General features: G+C 35.0%; 2 protein-coding genes across 4 annotated transcripts in view; one reads left to right on the top strand and one right to left on the bottom strand.

Moving 5' to 3' along the window:
* Positions 1-15540, bottom strand: part of LOC115209695 (set1/Ash2 histone methyltransferase complex subunit ASH2) — a 172675-nt gene that overhangs the window by 72402 nt on the left and 84733 nt on the right. The gene's annotated exons all lie outside the window — the stretch shown is intronic.
* LOC115209696 (DNA ligase 1) overlaps positions 1-15540 on the top strand; it is an 83998-nt gene that overhangs the window by 55841 nt on the left and 12617 nt on the right. For both annotated transcript variants that reach the window (XM_029778182.2, XM_036501454.1), the window contains exons 3-5: positions 7587-7764; positions 14149-14234; positions 15052-15121. In XM_029778182.2, coding sequence (XP_029634042.1) covers positions 7587-7764; positions 14149-14234; positions 15052-15121 — 334 coding nt within the window. The remainder of the gene's footprint in view (positions 1-7586; positions 7765-14148; positions 14235-15051; positions 15122-15540) is intronic.

Raw genomic sequence — 15540 nt, 5'->3', positions numbered from 1 at the left:
TTGATATTATTTTTTAATGTGATTTTTTCAGGAATTTAGCATGTCAGTTAGTCAGTCAGTCCTTCATAGCAATAGATTTTAAACTTGCTGCTGCTGCTAAGTTATGTGATTAAACGGTTTTCTTTACTATAAATTCATAAATCCTAAAACATAGACGAGTAATGGCAAATTGTGATGTTCATAGCCTTCTTAGGGAATGGCTACTTGTTAAAATAGAGTAATTGCCCAGCTGGGAAATTGAAACTGGGTCATAAACTTTCTTAGTTTTTACATAAATATATATTTAAAATTGAAGAGAGCAACACAAAAGCAAAACAAAAATGTTTAAGATTGAATAAGTAACTTATATTTTGCAAAACTATAAACCATCATCCGAAATATGATTATGGACTAGTTGCTCAGGAACTGACTTGACCAACATATATGCAATATTTTCACAGTACTCCTCTCCCATAATTAATTAGAAAATAATATTTGTGATGCAACTAAGCATTAATCTGTAAAAAAACAGATGCAGCAGCCACCACAATCTGATAAATGGTTTTAACTGGCAAGCAAAACCAGACAAAGAAAGCTGATGTGTCTCCAAAATTCAGTGGACAAGGAACTAGCCTATCCCAGTGTACGAAGCCTTATTGTTCACATACACACAGAGGACAGATGAGAGAACAGCTATAAAGGCAACTAAAGCACAACATTTTGTTAGCTCCGCATTATTCTCTCTCTCTCACCATAATCCAACTCAAATTAATTGCTCTACAAACCATGTACTCATTGAATGCTCTTTCTAACTATGACTGCAGAATGAAGTCACGATTATATATAGTAACAGAAAACCACCCAGAGGGCAATATTTCTTCAAGTAGTAATGATAATAACAATAATAATAATCCTTTCTATTAGAGGGGCAAGGCCTGAAATTTAGTAGGGAAATGGCCAGTTGATTACATCAACCTCAGTGCTCAACTGGTATTTTATTGACCCCTGGAAAGATGAAAAACAAAATCAACCTTGGTAGAATTTGAACTCAGACTGTAAAACTGGAAGAAATGCTACAAAGCATTTGGTCCAGCATGCTAATGATTCTGCTAGCTTACTATCTTAATAATGATACCAATTTTTAGTGATAACTGCCCAACAGAGTGCATCACATGTGCTAATTTACTAACAGAATTAGAATATAATAAGCAAACCAAAAACTTTGAAATCACTGCCAACTTTTCCTTGTAAAAGTTAGTAAATATGTACTCTATGAAATAGTACTGAGTAATCCTTCAATGTTAAATTGTTTATATATATATGTTTGGATGTTAAACCATAGAAAGTGTACTTAATATATATAGTAGAATTTATTCATTTGAAGTGATGATTTGCTGTTACTACAAATCTTACTGTTACTTGAACACAAATAGTGGAAAATTTGAGTTTGTGAGAAAAGAGAGTGGATCTTTTGCAAACATATATGAATATATATTTTCAAAAATTCATGATTCACTCCTTCACATGTATCTCCAGCAATTTCATTTACTGCATTCTCTGTTCGTTTTACATCTCTTCTTACATAGGACAAACTGGATGATGCTTTGTTGACTGTTTTGCTGAGCCTTATAGGACATAAGACTCAAAAATGACACCCCAGTTTCTGCTTTGCTGGTAATTCCTTACACACACACACACACATTGAGCCCAAAATCATTCCCCTTGCTATTAACACCTAAAGTGACCTCCCAACTATTGCTGGTCATTCACAAAGCTGTGATAGTTGGCTACATGTGCATTTCAATTTCTCCATTCTATCCTCTCTATGTCTATTCTATCTTTTGGAAATAAGAGTGAATACTCAAAACATTAAAGACATTTCCTTCTTCCCCACACCCCATTTCCAATCCTGTTTTTAGTGTTTACTTCTTTGTTGTATATTTTGTAACCTTTGCACTACATACACACACACACATACTGAAAAGGGTAATTTCAATTAAGACCATATAAACCTGCTTAATGATTGAATGCTTCATTAGATAACTGGTTTAATTATATAACTGAAGAAAGAAGAGTGTTGGTTATAACCATTGTGGGCTCTCCTAGACAGGTGAGGCAAATGTGGTTTATGTTTATCTTGAACTCCAATAGGTTGATTACTATAGAGGAAAATGTGAAGAGCGTAAGCATGCTAGAAAGCAATACTTCTAAGTAGGATCAAGTAGATAAAATATTTGGTGTGTAAAACAAAGTAAAGCTGATGAATAGAAGACAGATGGGTCATCAAATTGGTTTGTGTGGAGATAGTGCATGGCTTGCCACTTCAGAGGAGCAGCAGTAGAAAACAAAGACACAGGATATTTGTGGTTAATTTTTGTAGGGTGATGAAAATCTTTGTTAATCTGATGGACTTATATGGATGTAACCTAGGATTGCTACACATGTAGCATCAACACTGCCAAAAATGTGAACAATACTCTTAATGTGTTACACTTGTGCTTTGTAGAAGGTCAGGAAATGAATCAGGATGAAATATGTTTTAACAATGTTAATAAATGTGTCAGTGTCATGAGATCATTAGTAGTGAGTTTGAACATTACTCATAAATAGCAAGGATGTGGTGTTGGAAGACTGTTTCTTTGGTTGAACCTACTGGAAAATATGTGCAATGGATTTTCATAGAAACAGTGAAAAACTAATGTGAGATGGCTCAGTTGTATGTAGAAAGATAGAGGAATGAAGTGTATATGTTCTGTTGGAATTAACAAAGAGGAAGAGTGTGGGAGATATGTAATTGAATCTTCTTCAATATCTCTTATAGTGGAGTAGTCTGACTGGAAACTTGCAATTTAGTTGACAACACAGGAGTGGCTGTGTGGTAAGTAGCTTGCTTACCAACCACATGGTTCCTGGTTCAGTCCCACTGTGTGGCACCTTGGGCAAGTGTCTTCTACTATAGCCTCGGGCCGACCAAAGCCTTGTGAGTGGATTTGGTAGATGGAAACTGAAAGAAGTCTGTCGTATATATGTATATGTACATATATATATATGTGTGTGTTTTTGTGTCTGTGTTTGTCCCCACAACATCGCTTGACAACTGATGCTGGTGTGTTTACGTCCCTGTAACTTAGCGGTTCGACAAAACAGACCGATAGAATAAGTACTAGGCTTACAAAGAATAAGTCCTGGGGTCAATTTGCTCGACTAAAGGTGGTGCTCCAGCATGGCCACAGTCAAATGACTGAAACAAGTAAAAGAGAGTAAGAGTAGCACACAGAAGGAGCTCATCGATGGAAGTTATATAGTACATTTTTATGTCAGTCAGTCAAATGCTACAACACTACTTTGAATAAAATTCCCAGAAGCAGTATAGCAATAATGCCTGATGTAGAGAACAGAGAGATGGTAGGCCCAACTAAGAAAGAAATGAGACATAAAATGATAAAGAAAGTGGCTGATTATGACTTTCTGTTATCTTGTACAATGGCAACAGTTTGTAGCAGTCATAGTGAAAAAGAATATCCTTTTGGGGCTAGAACACATTGTGTTCCAAAGATTGGCATTTTTCTGCAGAGAGGAAATGAGTCAAGCATTTGATTTAGCTTGGGTTTGCAGTGACTGAGATCCAAGGATCAATGCTTGAACTGGTGACAGTATTGGATGGAGAAATTTTTGCACTTCCCAACTGTGTGTTCTAATATGATGTATTGAAAGTTATCTCAGCTTTCATTGCATTATGTGGTTGAATGACATCTTTTCTGGTTAGGTATGCTCAAGTGTATTTAGGATTTGTTTGTGGGAAAGTTTAAATTAAAGAACTGCTTCATCATTGTTGTCGTCGTCATCATCATTATTTAATGTTCTCTTTCCATGCTGGCATGAGTTGGATGGTTTGACAAGTGCTAGCAAGCTGGAAGGCTATGTCTATTTTGGCATGGTTTCTATGGCTGGATACCCTTCCTAATGCCAACCACTTTACAGAGCATACTAGGTGCTTTTTTTTTTTGTGGCACCAGCACTGGTGGGGTTACCAAATACCTTGCAAGACAGGATAAAGTCCTCTCAACTGGAGGTAGTAGTACTAAGGGAGGTGGCTTTGTGCCAGTAGATGAGAAGTTAAAAGAATAATAGAGGGATAGAAATAGATATCTTGTTGTAGAAGAGATGCAAGAGGGATAAAGGTGAAAATTTCATCAGAATGTGAGGGGAAATGATTAGATGGGATCGAGGTGGCTGTAGTAATTGAAGGTGAGTTGTATGGGAGTGGTTCAGTGGGTATGGAGTTATGTTAAATATGTAAAGGCATTGAGAGTGATAGGGGATGAAAGAGGTGTAAGGATGGATGGAATATAGTTGAGAGAAGAGAGCATGAGTGGAGGAAGATAATGGGGAATAGAAGTGGTTCTGGAGAGAGTGGAGGAAAAAGAATGTAACAAGGAAGGGGTGAGATTGCATAGAATGTGCCAATTCTGCTCTCAGGTGATTATGGTGGCTGAATAATATCAGAGATAAAGAGATGATGTGTGTAGGGAATGAGATTTGGAGGAAGCTTGACAGGGAGCAGTGAAAATGATGGTGGGACAGAGCTTAACATGTTCAAGCATTTACCAAGGTGATTTTAGGATACCAAATCTGTTGTGCTTATTAATGATATAATGCCTCAGAACTACAAGTTAACAAAATACTGTCAGTAATAAGCTTGAATAACCATTTCAATATTCAAACAATATGGTTAACTGTAGGTGTGATAATGGTGATGATGATGATATCAATGTAGAGTGTAGGATTTAGATTAGGACAAAGTGTTCATGCAGAGATAAAATTTAGATGATCACATATATCAGGAGTTTAGGAAGAAAGCAAAGGAGTGTTTCAATAATATTTTTGCTTTCCCCGACTTTCCCAGCTCTCTTTCCTTCATTTGTTTTAGGAATGTTTATATCTCAGAAAGCAGTTAAAGGTGCCATTGTTGAGAAGTGGTTCTAGTTTTTGTTCCTAAAAGCAGTCCTTTTGGAACTATATTTCTCATTTCAAGTAAACTGTTGATAAAGATATTGTCAAGTAGATAAATTTTGTGTACGATGAGGGCTAATTATAGCAGCATTTTAGTCTCAACCTGTTTTTGTCTGGTCAATAAAATAATCTTTAGAAAAATATTGCAGCAAGAATAATACTGCTCTGGCAAGAGAAGTATACAGAAGTGTGGAGGTACTGGTACTGTTTTAATATAGGGAATGTGTACTCCCTCGCAACACTCAATGCAACGTAATTGGAGTTTGATATATTATGAAGTAAATGAACTGGTGAGAGTCTGGGATTAAGAGAGGTCTATTATATATACATACAAGGTCTGAATCCGCAGTATGGTGACATCTAATGTGGAAGAAGGAAAAAAGGAGTTGACAGAACTTAATGAAGCATGATAAATAAAAAGAAGAGTAAAGGAAATAAATATGTGACAAATAGTAACAGTATCATATTTTGATTTCATCAATTTACTTACTATTACAATTGTAACTTTATAACCAGGTGCATAATAATGATGTTTCATTAAGTAGTATTTCTATACTCATACCAAATTTTTTTTGCACAACCACTGTGCTGCTAACAATGTGATCATAGCCATAACTGATACTTAAACAACATAGCATAATTTTCAATTTACAAAACAGATATATGTTTACGTCTGATTCTTTTGCCTAACAAGAAATGGAAGATCTAGTCCACTCATGAGGTGATCGATGTATTTGGAATTATCATTATGAATAGTATTAACAGAACTGAAAGGACAGATAAAGCATTTCATGATCAACACTCTCTACTTTATAAATACTGTAGAGAAGAGGTTCCTTAGAAGAATACTGGAGTTGCCCTATGCAGGTAGAGTGACAAACATTGAGGTTTTTAGGCAAGTAAAACCTACTGGAAAGTTTCTCAACAACATAAAGAGACAGGCTCAGTTCACTGGACACCATACGTAAAGAAAAAACTTTGAACACTTGGTGACAACCAGGAAACTGAAAGGAAAAAGCCAGAGAGAAAAGATACTTGATAACCTTAATAGCAGGTTTTAGAAAGACTAGTCCATAACATGCTAAGTTGAGAGAGAGAGAGAGAGAGAGAGAGAGAGGAGAGAGAGAGAGAGAGAGATTTCCATACAGTTTCTGTCTATCAATTCCACTCAAAAGGCATTGACTGACCTGTGACACTTGCCCAAGATGCCTAGTGGTTAGACAGAACTTGAAACCACATAGTTATGGAACAAACTCTGAATTAATATACTCATGCCTGATGGGGAGAAACAGAGAAAGCAGAAGAGAGAGAAAGAGAAAAGAAGTACAACAGTGAGAGAAAGTATGTGAGACAGAAAAGTACAGAGACTAAGAAGATGAAAGAATGAAATAGGAAATGTGTGTGTGAGTGAGAGAGAGAGAGAGAGAGAGACTGAGAGTGAGAGAGAAAGAGAGATGTTTTCTGTCAGCTGATACTGCCTATATCAAGTTTACTTAGCAACTTAGATTTTACCAATGCCTAACTAACCGTAACAAATGACAACTATGGAATTTATATGTGAATGCATGTGTGTGTGAGTGTGTGTGTGTATATAATATATAATACAAATTTGACAGATGATGTATAAATCTTAAAGTCAAGATTCAAATTTCACCAGTTACATCTATACACCAATCATAGTGGTTCAGCCCAGTAAAAACAGGCAGCAACAAGTGGGCAAATCATACTCCACTGACTATGAGGGTATGATAACCCAGAAACATTGATGTTAGATTGAGGAACTTTACTTTTTCAAGCAAACAGTAATGAACTCATGAATATATGAAAAAAACAAAACAAAACTTGATAATAAAACTAGAATACAATTGTGATTTGGATAGAACATCACACACACACACACACATTTATATATTCATTCATTTGTTTAATGATTCTTTTTCCATGCTAGCATAGATTTGGATGGAGAATTATTTGGGTCAGGATGCTCTTCCTGTTGCCTTATTCCAAAGGTTTTTCAAAAGTGCTGAGCAACTAGTCAATAAAGGATGTTCACATTAATGGTGCTTTGCTCAAACAGGTTAAGTGTGGAATATAAACATTCATGACAAACGCAGTGGAATTGAATCCCCAGACCATATATGTGGTTGTAAAGTTAACTTTTTAACCATACAGCCATGCTTGTGCCATTATGTTCTGGGTTCAAATTCCGCCGAGGTTGACTTTGCCTTTCATCCTTTCGGGGTCGATAAATTAAGTACCAGTTACGCACTGGGGTCGATGTAATCGACTTAATCCGTTCGTCTGTCTTTGTTTGTCCCCTCTGTGTTTAGCCCCTTGTGGGTAGTAAATAAATATATTATATGTACATTTATATCTATCTATCTAACCTAAGTTTGATCCTACTCCCTCTAGTTTATTAAAAACTGAAGCTGCTTGAGCCATATTTCCAAGTTTGATATTTTCAATTGTATAGACAATCTGTATGTATGCATGTATATATGCACACACACACACACCTAATAATAATTTTTTCCCTTTTCAACATTTTGTTTATTTTATCTTAGTTATTTGTTCATTTAACTTCTTTTTGATAGAAAACTTCAGGAACCTGAGCAAGAAGAACTTCTTTCAATAAAGGATAAAATCAGAGCGTTTGAGAGCCAACCACCAAAACTAATTGTTAACAACACTGTAGAAGTTGCGGTGAAGAAACCATGCTTCAGGTATTCTGAAACTTACGAAGAAGAACTCCCTAGTGATATACTCATAATGGTAAGCTGTGATTTGAATTGGTTTGTTTAAATGAGAACTGACTATATAGAAATGACAAAAACTGCCTTTTACAAAGTGGTGTTTATGTGAGTTAAGTGCAGTATGTAGTGGTATGTATTTTTATGTGTAAACTGTGGGTGTATGTGTATGCATTAATTGCATGTGTTAATTCAAATGTAAATCATTTTCTATAACCTACCCCCGAACAGCATCTTTATTTTTCTACACCTGCATGAAATACTGCAGGTTTTAAAGATAGCTGCCCTTCTGACTGCTATACATCCAACTGTGAGGTAGAGGTACAGACTATTTTTTGTTTTGTCCAAACAGGTAAAGTGGAGCAAGCAGAGTTAGTTACTACAAACAGGGTCCCATCCCAGTGGTCTGATACCATAAACTAATAATAATAATAATAATTATTATGATGATGATGACGATTTCTTTTATTTGCCACAGAGGTATCTAATGAGGAGAATATTACTAGACCAGTTTACAATTTATATGGGGGTTTACATAAAAAAAAAAATGAGGGAAGAAAAGTGAAGGGAGATAAAAAGTTAACACAGAATACAAAATATATAGTCCTCTTGATACAGGAGAGCCTCCAGCTGCTACCAATCAAAGAATCCCATAGGTCTAAGATCATCCTGACCACCAAGTACATGATAATAATAACAAAAACCTCAAAATTGAAGTATTCAAGATGTGGGACATGAAGGTGAAAACAGTACCAGTAATAACTGAAGCACTGGGCAGGATAAAAAAACAAACAAACTTATGAACAAAAATGTAGAAGCTATACCTAGATCCTTAACACTAATACTATCCAAAAAATAGCCCTGTTAGGAACAGCCCACATCCTATGCCAAACACTATCAATTCAAAAATACAACCTAAACAAAACAATTCACAAACACAAGACAGACTATACATAGAAATTATCCAATGAAATAAACTACCACCAGCAATCCATATAACCAACACATTACACACATGACACACAATACAAACACTAATACAACAAAAGACAGCACTACACCTAAAAACACAATACAATACTGGGAAGAGTTTGCACACTCCCAACAACAAAAAAAGAACACACAATGCTGCACACACCCCAGTAACATGGCGGTGTAGCAAGGGATGCAGTAGAAATTTGCCTCAAACTACCAAATGTTGAACAACAACAACAACAACAACAACACCAACGGTTTCTGGTTTCAGCACAAAGCCAGTAATATTTTTGAGAGGAGTCAGAGTATTTGATATCACTGGTCCCAGTTCTTGATTGGTACTTTATTTTATTATCCATGAAGGATGAAAAGCAAAGATTGATATTGGTCGAATTTAAACTAAGAATGTACAGAGCCAAAACAAATGCAACAAAGCAATTTTTTCAATGTTTTAAATAATAATAGTAATAAATACCAACTAAATATGAAGTTGTAAAAAGCTAAGGAATTTACATCAATTTGTTGAATGAAAATAATTATGGTAGTTAAAGAATGTGTTCATTATTCATCTAATTTTGTAAATGGTACAACTGGAATGATAATGGCTCTGTAAAAATATTGACAGATTATCTATAAGAATAGGTAAAGCATGATCCAGAAAATAACAACACTGGCATCTCTAAACATTGTTAGGGCATCATTGCACAGTATTTATTATATATCACAATTTGTGAACAATAACATTGTTGGTTACATATGAATTGTATTCTAATATCAATGCTGTGATGTTTGCAGTGAAGAATATGTACTATCATCATTATAATGCTCACTTTTCCATGCTTGCATGGGTCAGAATTTGCCGAGGCTGATTTTCTATGGCTTTGACTAGATAACACTATGATTCAGTACACTTTGCATTTACTGACAGCTTTATGTTTTGTTTTTCCTCAATCCATGACTTACTAAGTACCATGAGCTACTTTTGCTCTTCTTGTGAGCTATCCTAACTCTTCATTGATGCATTATGACTGTTCTGAGGACCGTAAACCTCTCTCAGACTGGCATACAAGTCTTTTATGTTGTTGGTAACAGCAAAGAACTGAATTTCATCTGCATTCAGCTCCTACCACTGGTCTTTTAACATGGTCATAGCATCTAAGAATCAGCTTGAAGCTTACTGTGTATTATGTCCATTTACAACAATTTGAAGGTACTTTCATCTTTCAGATAGCAGCTGTTGTATCTTTATATTCATCATCATCATCATCATTTAATGTCTGTTGTCCATGATGATGATGAATATAAAGATATAACAGCTGCTATCTGAAAAATGAAAGTATCTTCAAATTGTTCTAAATGGACAAAATACATAATAAAGCCAGTTAACATGCCTATGATTACAGAAATCAATTGAGGTAGTAGCTGCTCCCAGTGTATATTGACTGGTGTAGTGTTAGCAAAAATTTCCAATTTATATTTATTGCAGCAAGTTCACATTGTACTTTGGTCTCATGAGCAAAGTTCATGTGGTACATATCAATACATTCTTAGTGAATCAGTGAACTCACAACCATACAATTTAAAGGTCATTATTTCAAATGTGGATGACATTAGCAATGAAACCATTTTTGAGAGCTGGAATAAAATATTTCACATGGTTCATATTTTGAGTAGAAAGTGCATAAATTGGGAATAAGATATCTTTTATCATAATGAATTGTTTGGTCCTATGTTTGGAAATCCTTCACTACCCTTGCATTAAACTTGTCTGAGGAAACCTAGCTTATCGGCTGTTGGTATTGTGCCCAGATATCTACACAATTGTAAAATCTCTCCTTCCTCTGCAGTTCAACCGAGGTCATGGAACCATATTGGTTGTTCAAGTATCAGCACCTGGACACAGATTTATATGGAAGGCCAGCACCAGTATTTATTAACGAGCCTCTCTTTTGCACACCAACAAAGTTGTCCCAGGTGGCCTCAGCATGTAGAGTTGATACAAATACAGCAAAGAATTTTGTCTAACCCTCTAACAGTTCCAATAATTCCAGTAATCATTACTTTTGACCCTGAAGGATGAAAGGTAAATTTGAGCTCAGCAGGATATGAATTCAGAACACACACACAGAAAGAGATAAAGAGGAAAAGAGTGTACAGAAACATATCAGATCTGTACAATAGAACACAAGTGATTGTTTTATCCTTAAGTTTTTTGATATATGTAACATAATAGGGATTATATTTTGATTCCCCCCCATCTCCACTGTATGTTAAGCACAAGGTTAGTGGTGTGGTTGAGAAGCTTGCCTTCCAGAAATGTGTTTTTGTGTTCAGTCCCACGGAACAGCACCTTGGGCAAGTGTCTTCTACAATAGCTTTAGGTTGACCAAAGCCTTGTGAATGGGTTTGGTAGATGGAAACTGAAAGAAGCCTGTTGTATATGTGTGAATATCATTTAACATTCATTTTCCATGCTGGTGTGTGTATGTGAAACAGAATACCCTTGTCCTGACATCATATGATGGTTGTAAATAAGGATCACTCTCATACAAGTGATGTTTTCATTTCCAATCTTCTGTGGAAAACCTGTCTGACCATGGGAAATATTACCTTGTATGGAAAAAAGTGAGGGTAGGTGACAAGAAGGGCATCCAGCCACAGAAATAAATTCTGCTTCTATGAATTCAGTCTAACATGTGGAAGCATGGAAAGATGGTTGATAAAATAATGCTGATGGTGAGCTAATGGACTGAAATTAGTTTAAGAATGCAAGGAGTGAGACAGTTGAAAGTACTACTTTTTCTTTGATCAATTAAAATTTGGAATGTTTTTGTTGTTTTAGCTTCAACAATTAATAAATTCTATACTGAAGAGGTTAAAGTAAATCTAACTTCTGTTATGAAACATAATGACCAATGATAAGCATAAATCCTTATAACAAATAAAGTACATTAACTGAATTACCTAATTTATTGTATTTCACATAGGAAATAAGTCACTGGAGACAGCATGACTTCCTGATCACACAAGCAAATAATGTATGCTAATATACATTTTTAATTTTAAAAATATTTTATCTGTATCTCAGTACTTAAAAGCAACTCAAACCACTCTTCATGTATTATTTTGCATGACTTACAAACAAGTGGTGGATTGGCAGAATTATTACAGCATCAAACAAAATGCTTTTTATTTTGTTATGGCTCTTTATGTTTTGAGCTCAAATTCTTCTAAGGCCAACTTTACTTTTCAGTCAATTACTGCAGCTGATATAATTGACTAATAACCAAATTTCTAGCTTGTGTTTATGTTAGAAACAATAATTGTATATCATTTAATTTAGTGTAATTTGTTCTTTGTGTGAGAATAAACTGAAATAATCATCATCATTTAATGTCTGCTTTCCATGCTGGCATGGGTTTGATGGTTTGACTGAGGACCGGCCACTCAGAAGATTGCACCAGACTCCAATCTGATCTAGCAAGGTTTCTACAGCTAGATGCCCTTCTTAACACCAACCATTCTAAGAGTGTAGTGGGTGCTTTTTACATGTCACCAGGCATCGATCATGCTTGAATGATGTATTTCATGTGCCACTGGCATGGGAGCCAGTGAGGCATCTGCCACGAGTATGATTTCACTTGACTCATTGCTTGATGATTGAAGGGTGCTTTTAAATGGGCCGGTTATGCAACACTGGTATTGGCCACAGCTATGATCTCACTTGACTTGCTGGGTCTTCTCAATCACAGTATATCTCCAAAGGTCTCAGTTGCTTGTCATTAAGAAGGGCCCATCTTAGTTACCACTAATCAGCCTCTGCTAACCTGACTATCCAGTGTTTAATGAGTTAACTCTATCAAGACTGAAACTGCTAGCAGTGTTGTTTAATGGTTACCACTATATGTATCAATTGTAACAGTGAATTATTTGTCCATGTGTTAATGTTTATCTCTAGACCAAATGTGTTCAGCCACAACCATTGTTTTCTCCCAACCCGAGCTAGTATATCTAGGACTATAGAAACGTTCCTAGAAAAATTCAGTAAGTTTAGTTGCTATGAGGAGTAAAAAGCCTAATGATTTAGTTCTTTGTCTTAGAGTGAAGTAGATAAGTGTTCTCACTAGGTTGTGGATTGCAGCCATTGCCAGTTGCATAGGATTCCTGATGTTATCATGTCTAGGAATATATAATTATACCATGTGTCATTCCTTTTTACCAGGAGGTAAAGGTAAAAGGAAGGAAATGAGTAATATAAGAGATTTGGTTGTTATTTATCATAGGTCAAGTGACTTTCTTGTGACAATTTATCAATTTTGTAGGTAACATTGTGTAATGGCTACTCTGTAGATATTAACTACCTCTGTTTTCAGTAAATTAATCCTTTAAAAAGTTCACAACTTCTGACAGAATTAGCTAATTAGAGCAATTAAGTGTAATTGTTCTAATTGTAAAGCAAGTGGCAGTTGACCATGAGTTAAGTCTTTCATATTCTGTAGCTGCTGGTAAATGTGTAACAATTTCTAGTACATCTAACTACCCTCACTGTTAAATGCCATCATTAAGGTAAACCTTTCACAGTTCACAATTGTCGGCAGCATTATCTAATGGCTGGAACATCTTTATTCTAATTGTAAAGCCAAAGTTAAAGGGACGACTATTTTACAGTGCAATGCTGTGTAAGAGCTTCCCTTAACACCCTTGACTACTACTACTACTACTGCTACTGCTGCTGCTGCAGCAGCAGCAGCAACAACAACAACACTAAAACTTATTGTCAGCTAAGTGGGTAGTTACATTTACAAATTTTTGGTGTCTAGCATTTACACACACAACAGGCTTCTTTCAGTTTGTATGTGTTACTGTCTCATTGCTTTGACTTCATGTGATAGCCATAAATGAATGCCATTATCATACAGTGTCCTTTGTTTCCAATCTTCCTTGAAAACATGTCTAGTCATAGGGAATATTATCTTACTTGCAAACAGGTAAGAGCTGGTGACAGGAAGGCATCTGGGTGTAGAAAATCTGTTTCAACAAATTCTGTCCAGCCATTGCAAGCTCAAAATAATGGACATTAAATGGAACAATGATGATTAGTATATCACTTCCTTATTTACCCAAATTCATCTCATTGGCTCATTTGAGTTATTTCCATCAGTTCTCTATATTTTTTTAAGTATACAAATTAAGAAGAAAAAAAACCCCTTGGGTAATGTAACCTGGAAAAAATGTGGGATGATCACAATTGGAATGCCTTTGATCACAGGTTGGTTTCTTCAGGGCAAGCCTAAGACTAAACAACCAACATCATTATTTGCTACCTAGTACACCATGTAATTGTTTTAACAATAGCTCTACAATGTGTTAACTTTTAGTTTTAATAATTATTTATGATATGGAATGCTATAAACACTAAGCTTTGTTTCAGGGTCAAGTTTTACGAAAACATGGCGATGCTTCAGACAAGGATCAGAAGCAAAAAGGAGGGAAAGGTTCTATAAAACATTCTGTAGAGTAAGTACCTCACATTTTCTACTTTTTCTGTGCACTTGCTCTGGTAGAACAAAAGATTAAATACCATGTGGTGTTTATTATTTATTTATGTCTTTTTATACTTTCTGAGTTTAAATCCAGTCAGATAGATTTTGCCATCTATCTTTCTTGTTTTGGATTAAAAAAAGCCCCACAAAACAACCTAGTAAAGCCTGTAGTTCCATTTAATCCTCTATATCCCCCACTTATGATTTCTGGACACATGCATTTGCTAGAAGCAGTTTTTATATTTACTGAAAGGTTCCACATCAAGTTAGTTTACCTTAGCTTTTAAGACATTTAAAAAAACAACTAAATACAATCTACAATGATGAACTGTATTTCTGCACGGTGCCTAATATGCACAGATATACTGAATCATTTTTTTTTGTTAGAAACACTTTGTAATGTTAGCAGTTGGTGATATTTTGGTTGGCTGGATCATTTCCTTGTGACTTAGCTAGATATAATTACAAATTAGTAAGCTAGAGGCAAAAACATGATTTATGCATACTGTTTGCTAGAAACAAATAGAAACAATACTGTCTTTGACAGAAAGAACCCCACAACTCATGGAGAATTATATTTTCTGATTAAATATAAACTATTACAATTTTTAAAATTTTATTTTTAACTCTATATGTAAAGATAATAAATTTAAGCCTGTTTTAGGCATAAATATACTTTATTATGATGCAGCTATGTAAAAAAAAAAAAAAAAAAAAAAATCAAAGCTTCATATTGGATTCACGGTTCTAGATTTTATAGAAAACTGATGAGAGCATTTCTTGCATTTCAGCAAAAATAAAAATGAGAATATTGAAGATGACTTTGGATTAATACAGAGGGAATCAGAAATTTTAAAATCGGTAATTCTTTCTTTTTCACTTAAAATTAGCAGTTTTGTGCTTTGCTTTGTTCTGCTCATAGGCTCCAAGATCTTGAAAATTCTTATCACAAGGATGTGATTCTTATTGCAGAATCCACTGAGAACTGTAACTGCTTAAATCTTAAAAGCGTGAATCACAAAGTTGTAAACATACTGCTAATGAAATACATCAAAACTTTGGAGAGATTTAGTAACATTATTAGCATTTTCATTTATTGGTATAAGCTTATGTTCTTTCATAAAAATTATATTGGAAGGTTTTAATTTAAAAGTGAATGCTTTAAAGCAGAAGGCTTTATATCATATTACAAGAGGTAGTCTCAGAGGGTTAGTGCCAAATGAGTTAAAAGAAAATATGTAACTCAGACTACAGTACTTGTTAACAGAGAGATTTCTTTC

The sequence above is a fragment of the Octopus sinensis genome, linkage group LG3 (genome assembly GCF_006345805.1).
Source record: "Octopus sinensis linkage group LG3, ASM634580v1, whole genome shotgun sequence".
Taxonomy (NCBI): domain Eukaryota; kingdom Metazoa; phylum Mollusca; class Cephalopoda; order Octopoda; family Octopodidae; genus Octopus; species Octopus sinensis.
Note: the sequence above shows the minus strand (reverse complement) of the source record. Positions and strands in the feature narration are given on the sequence as shown.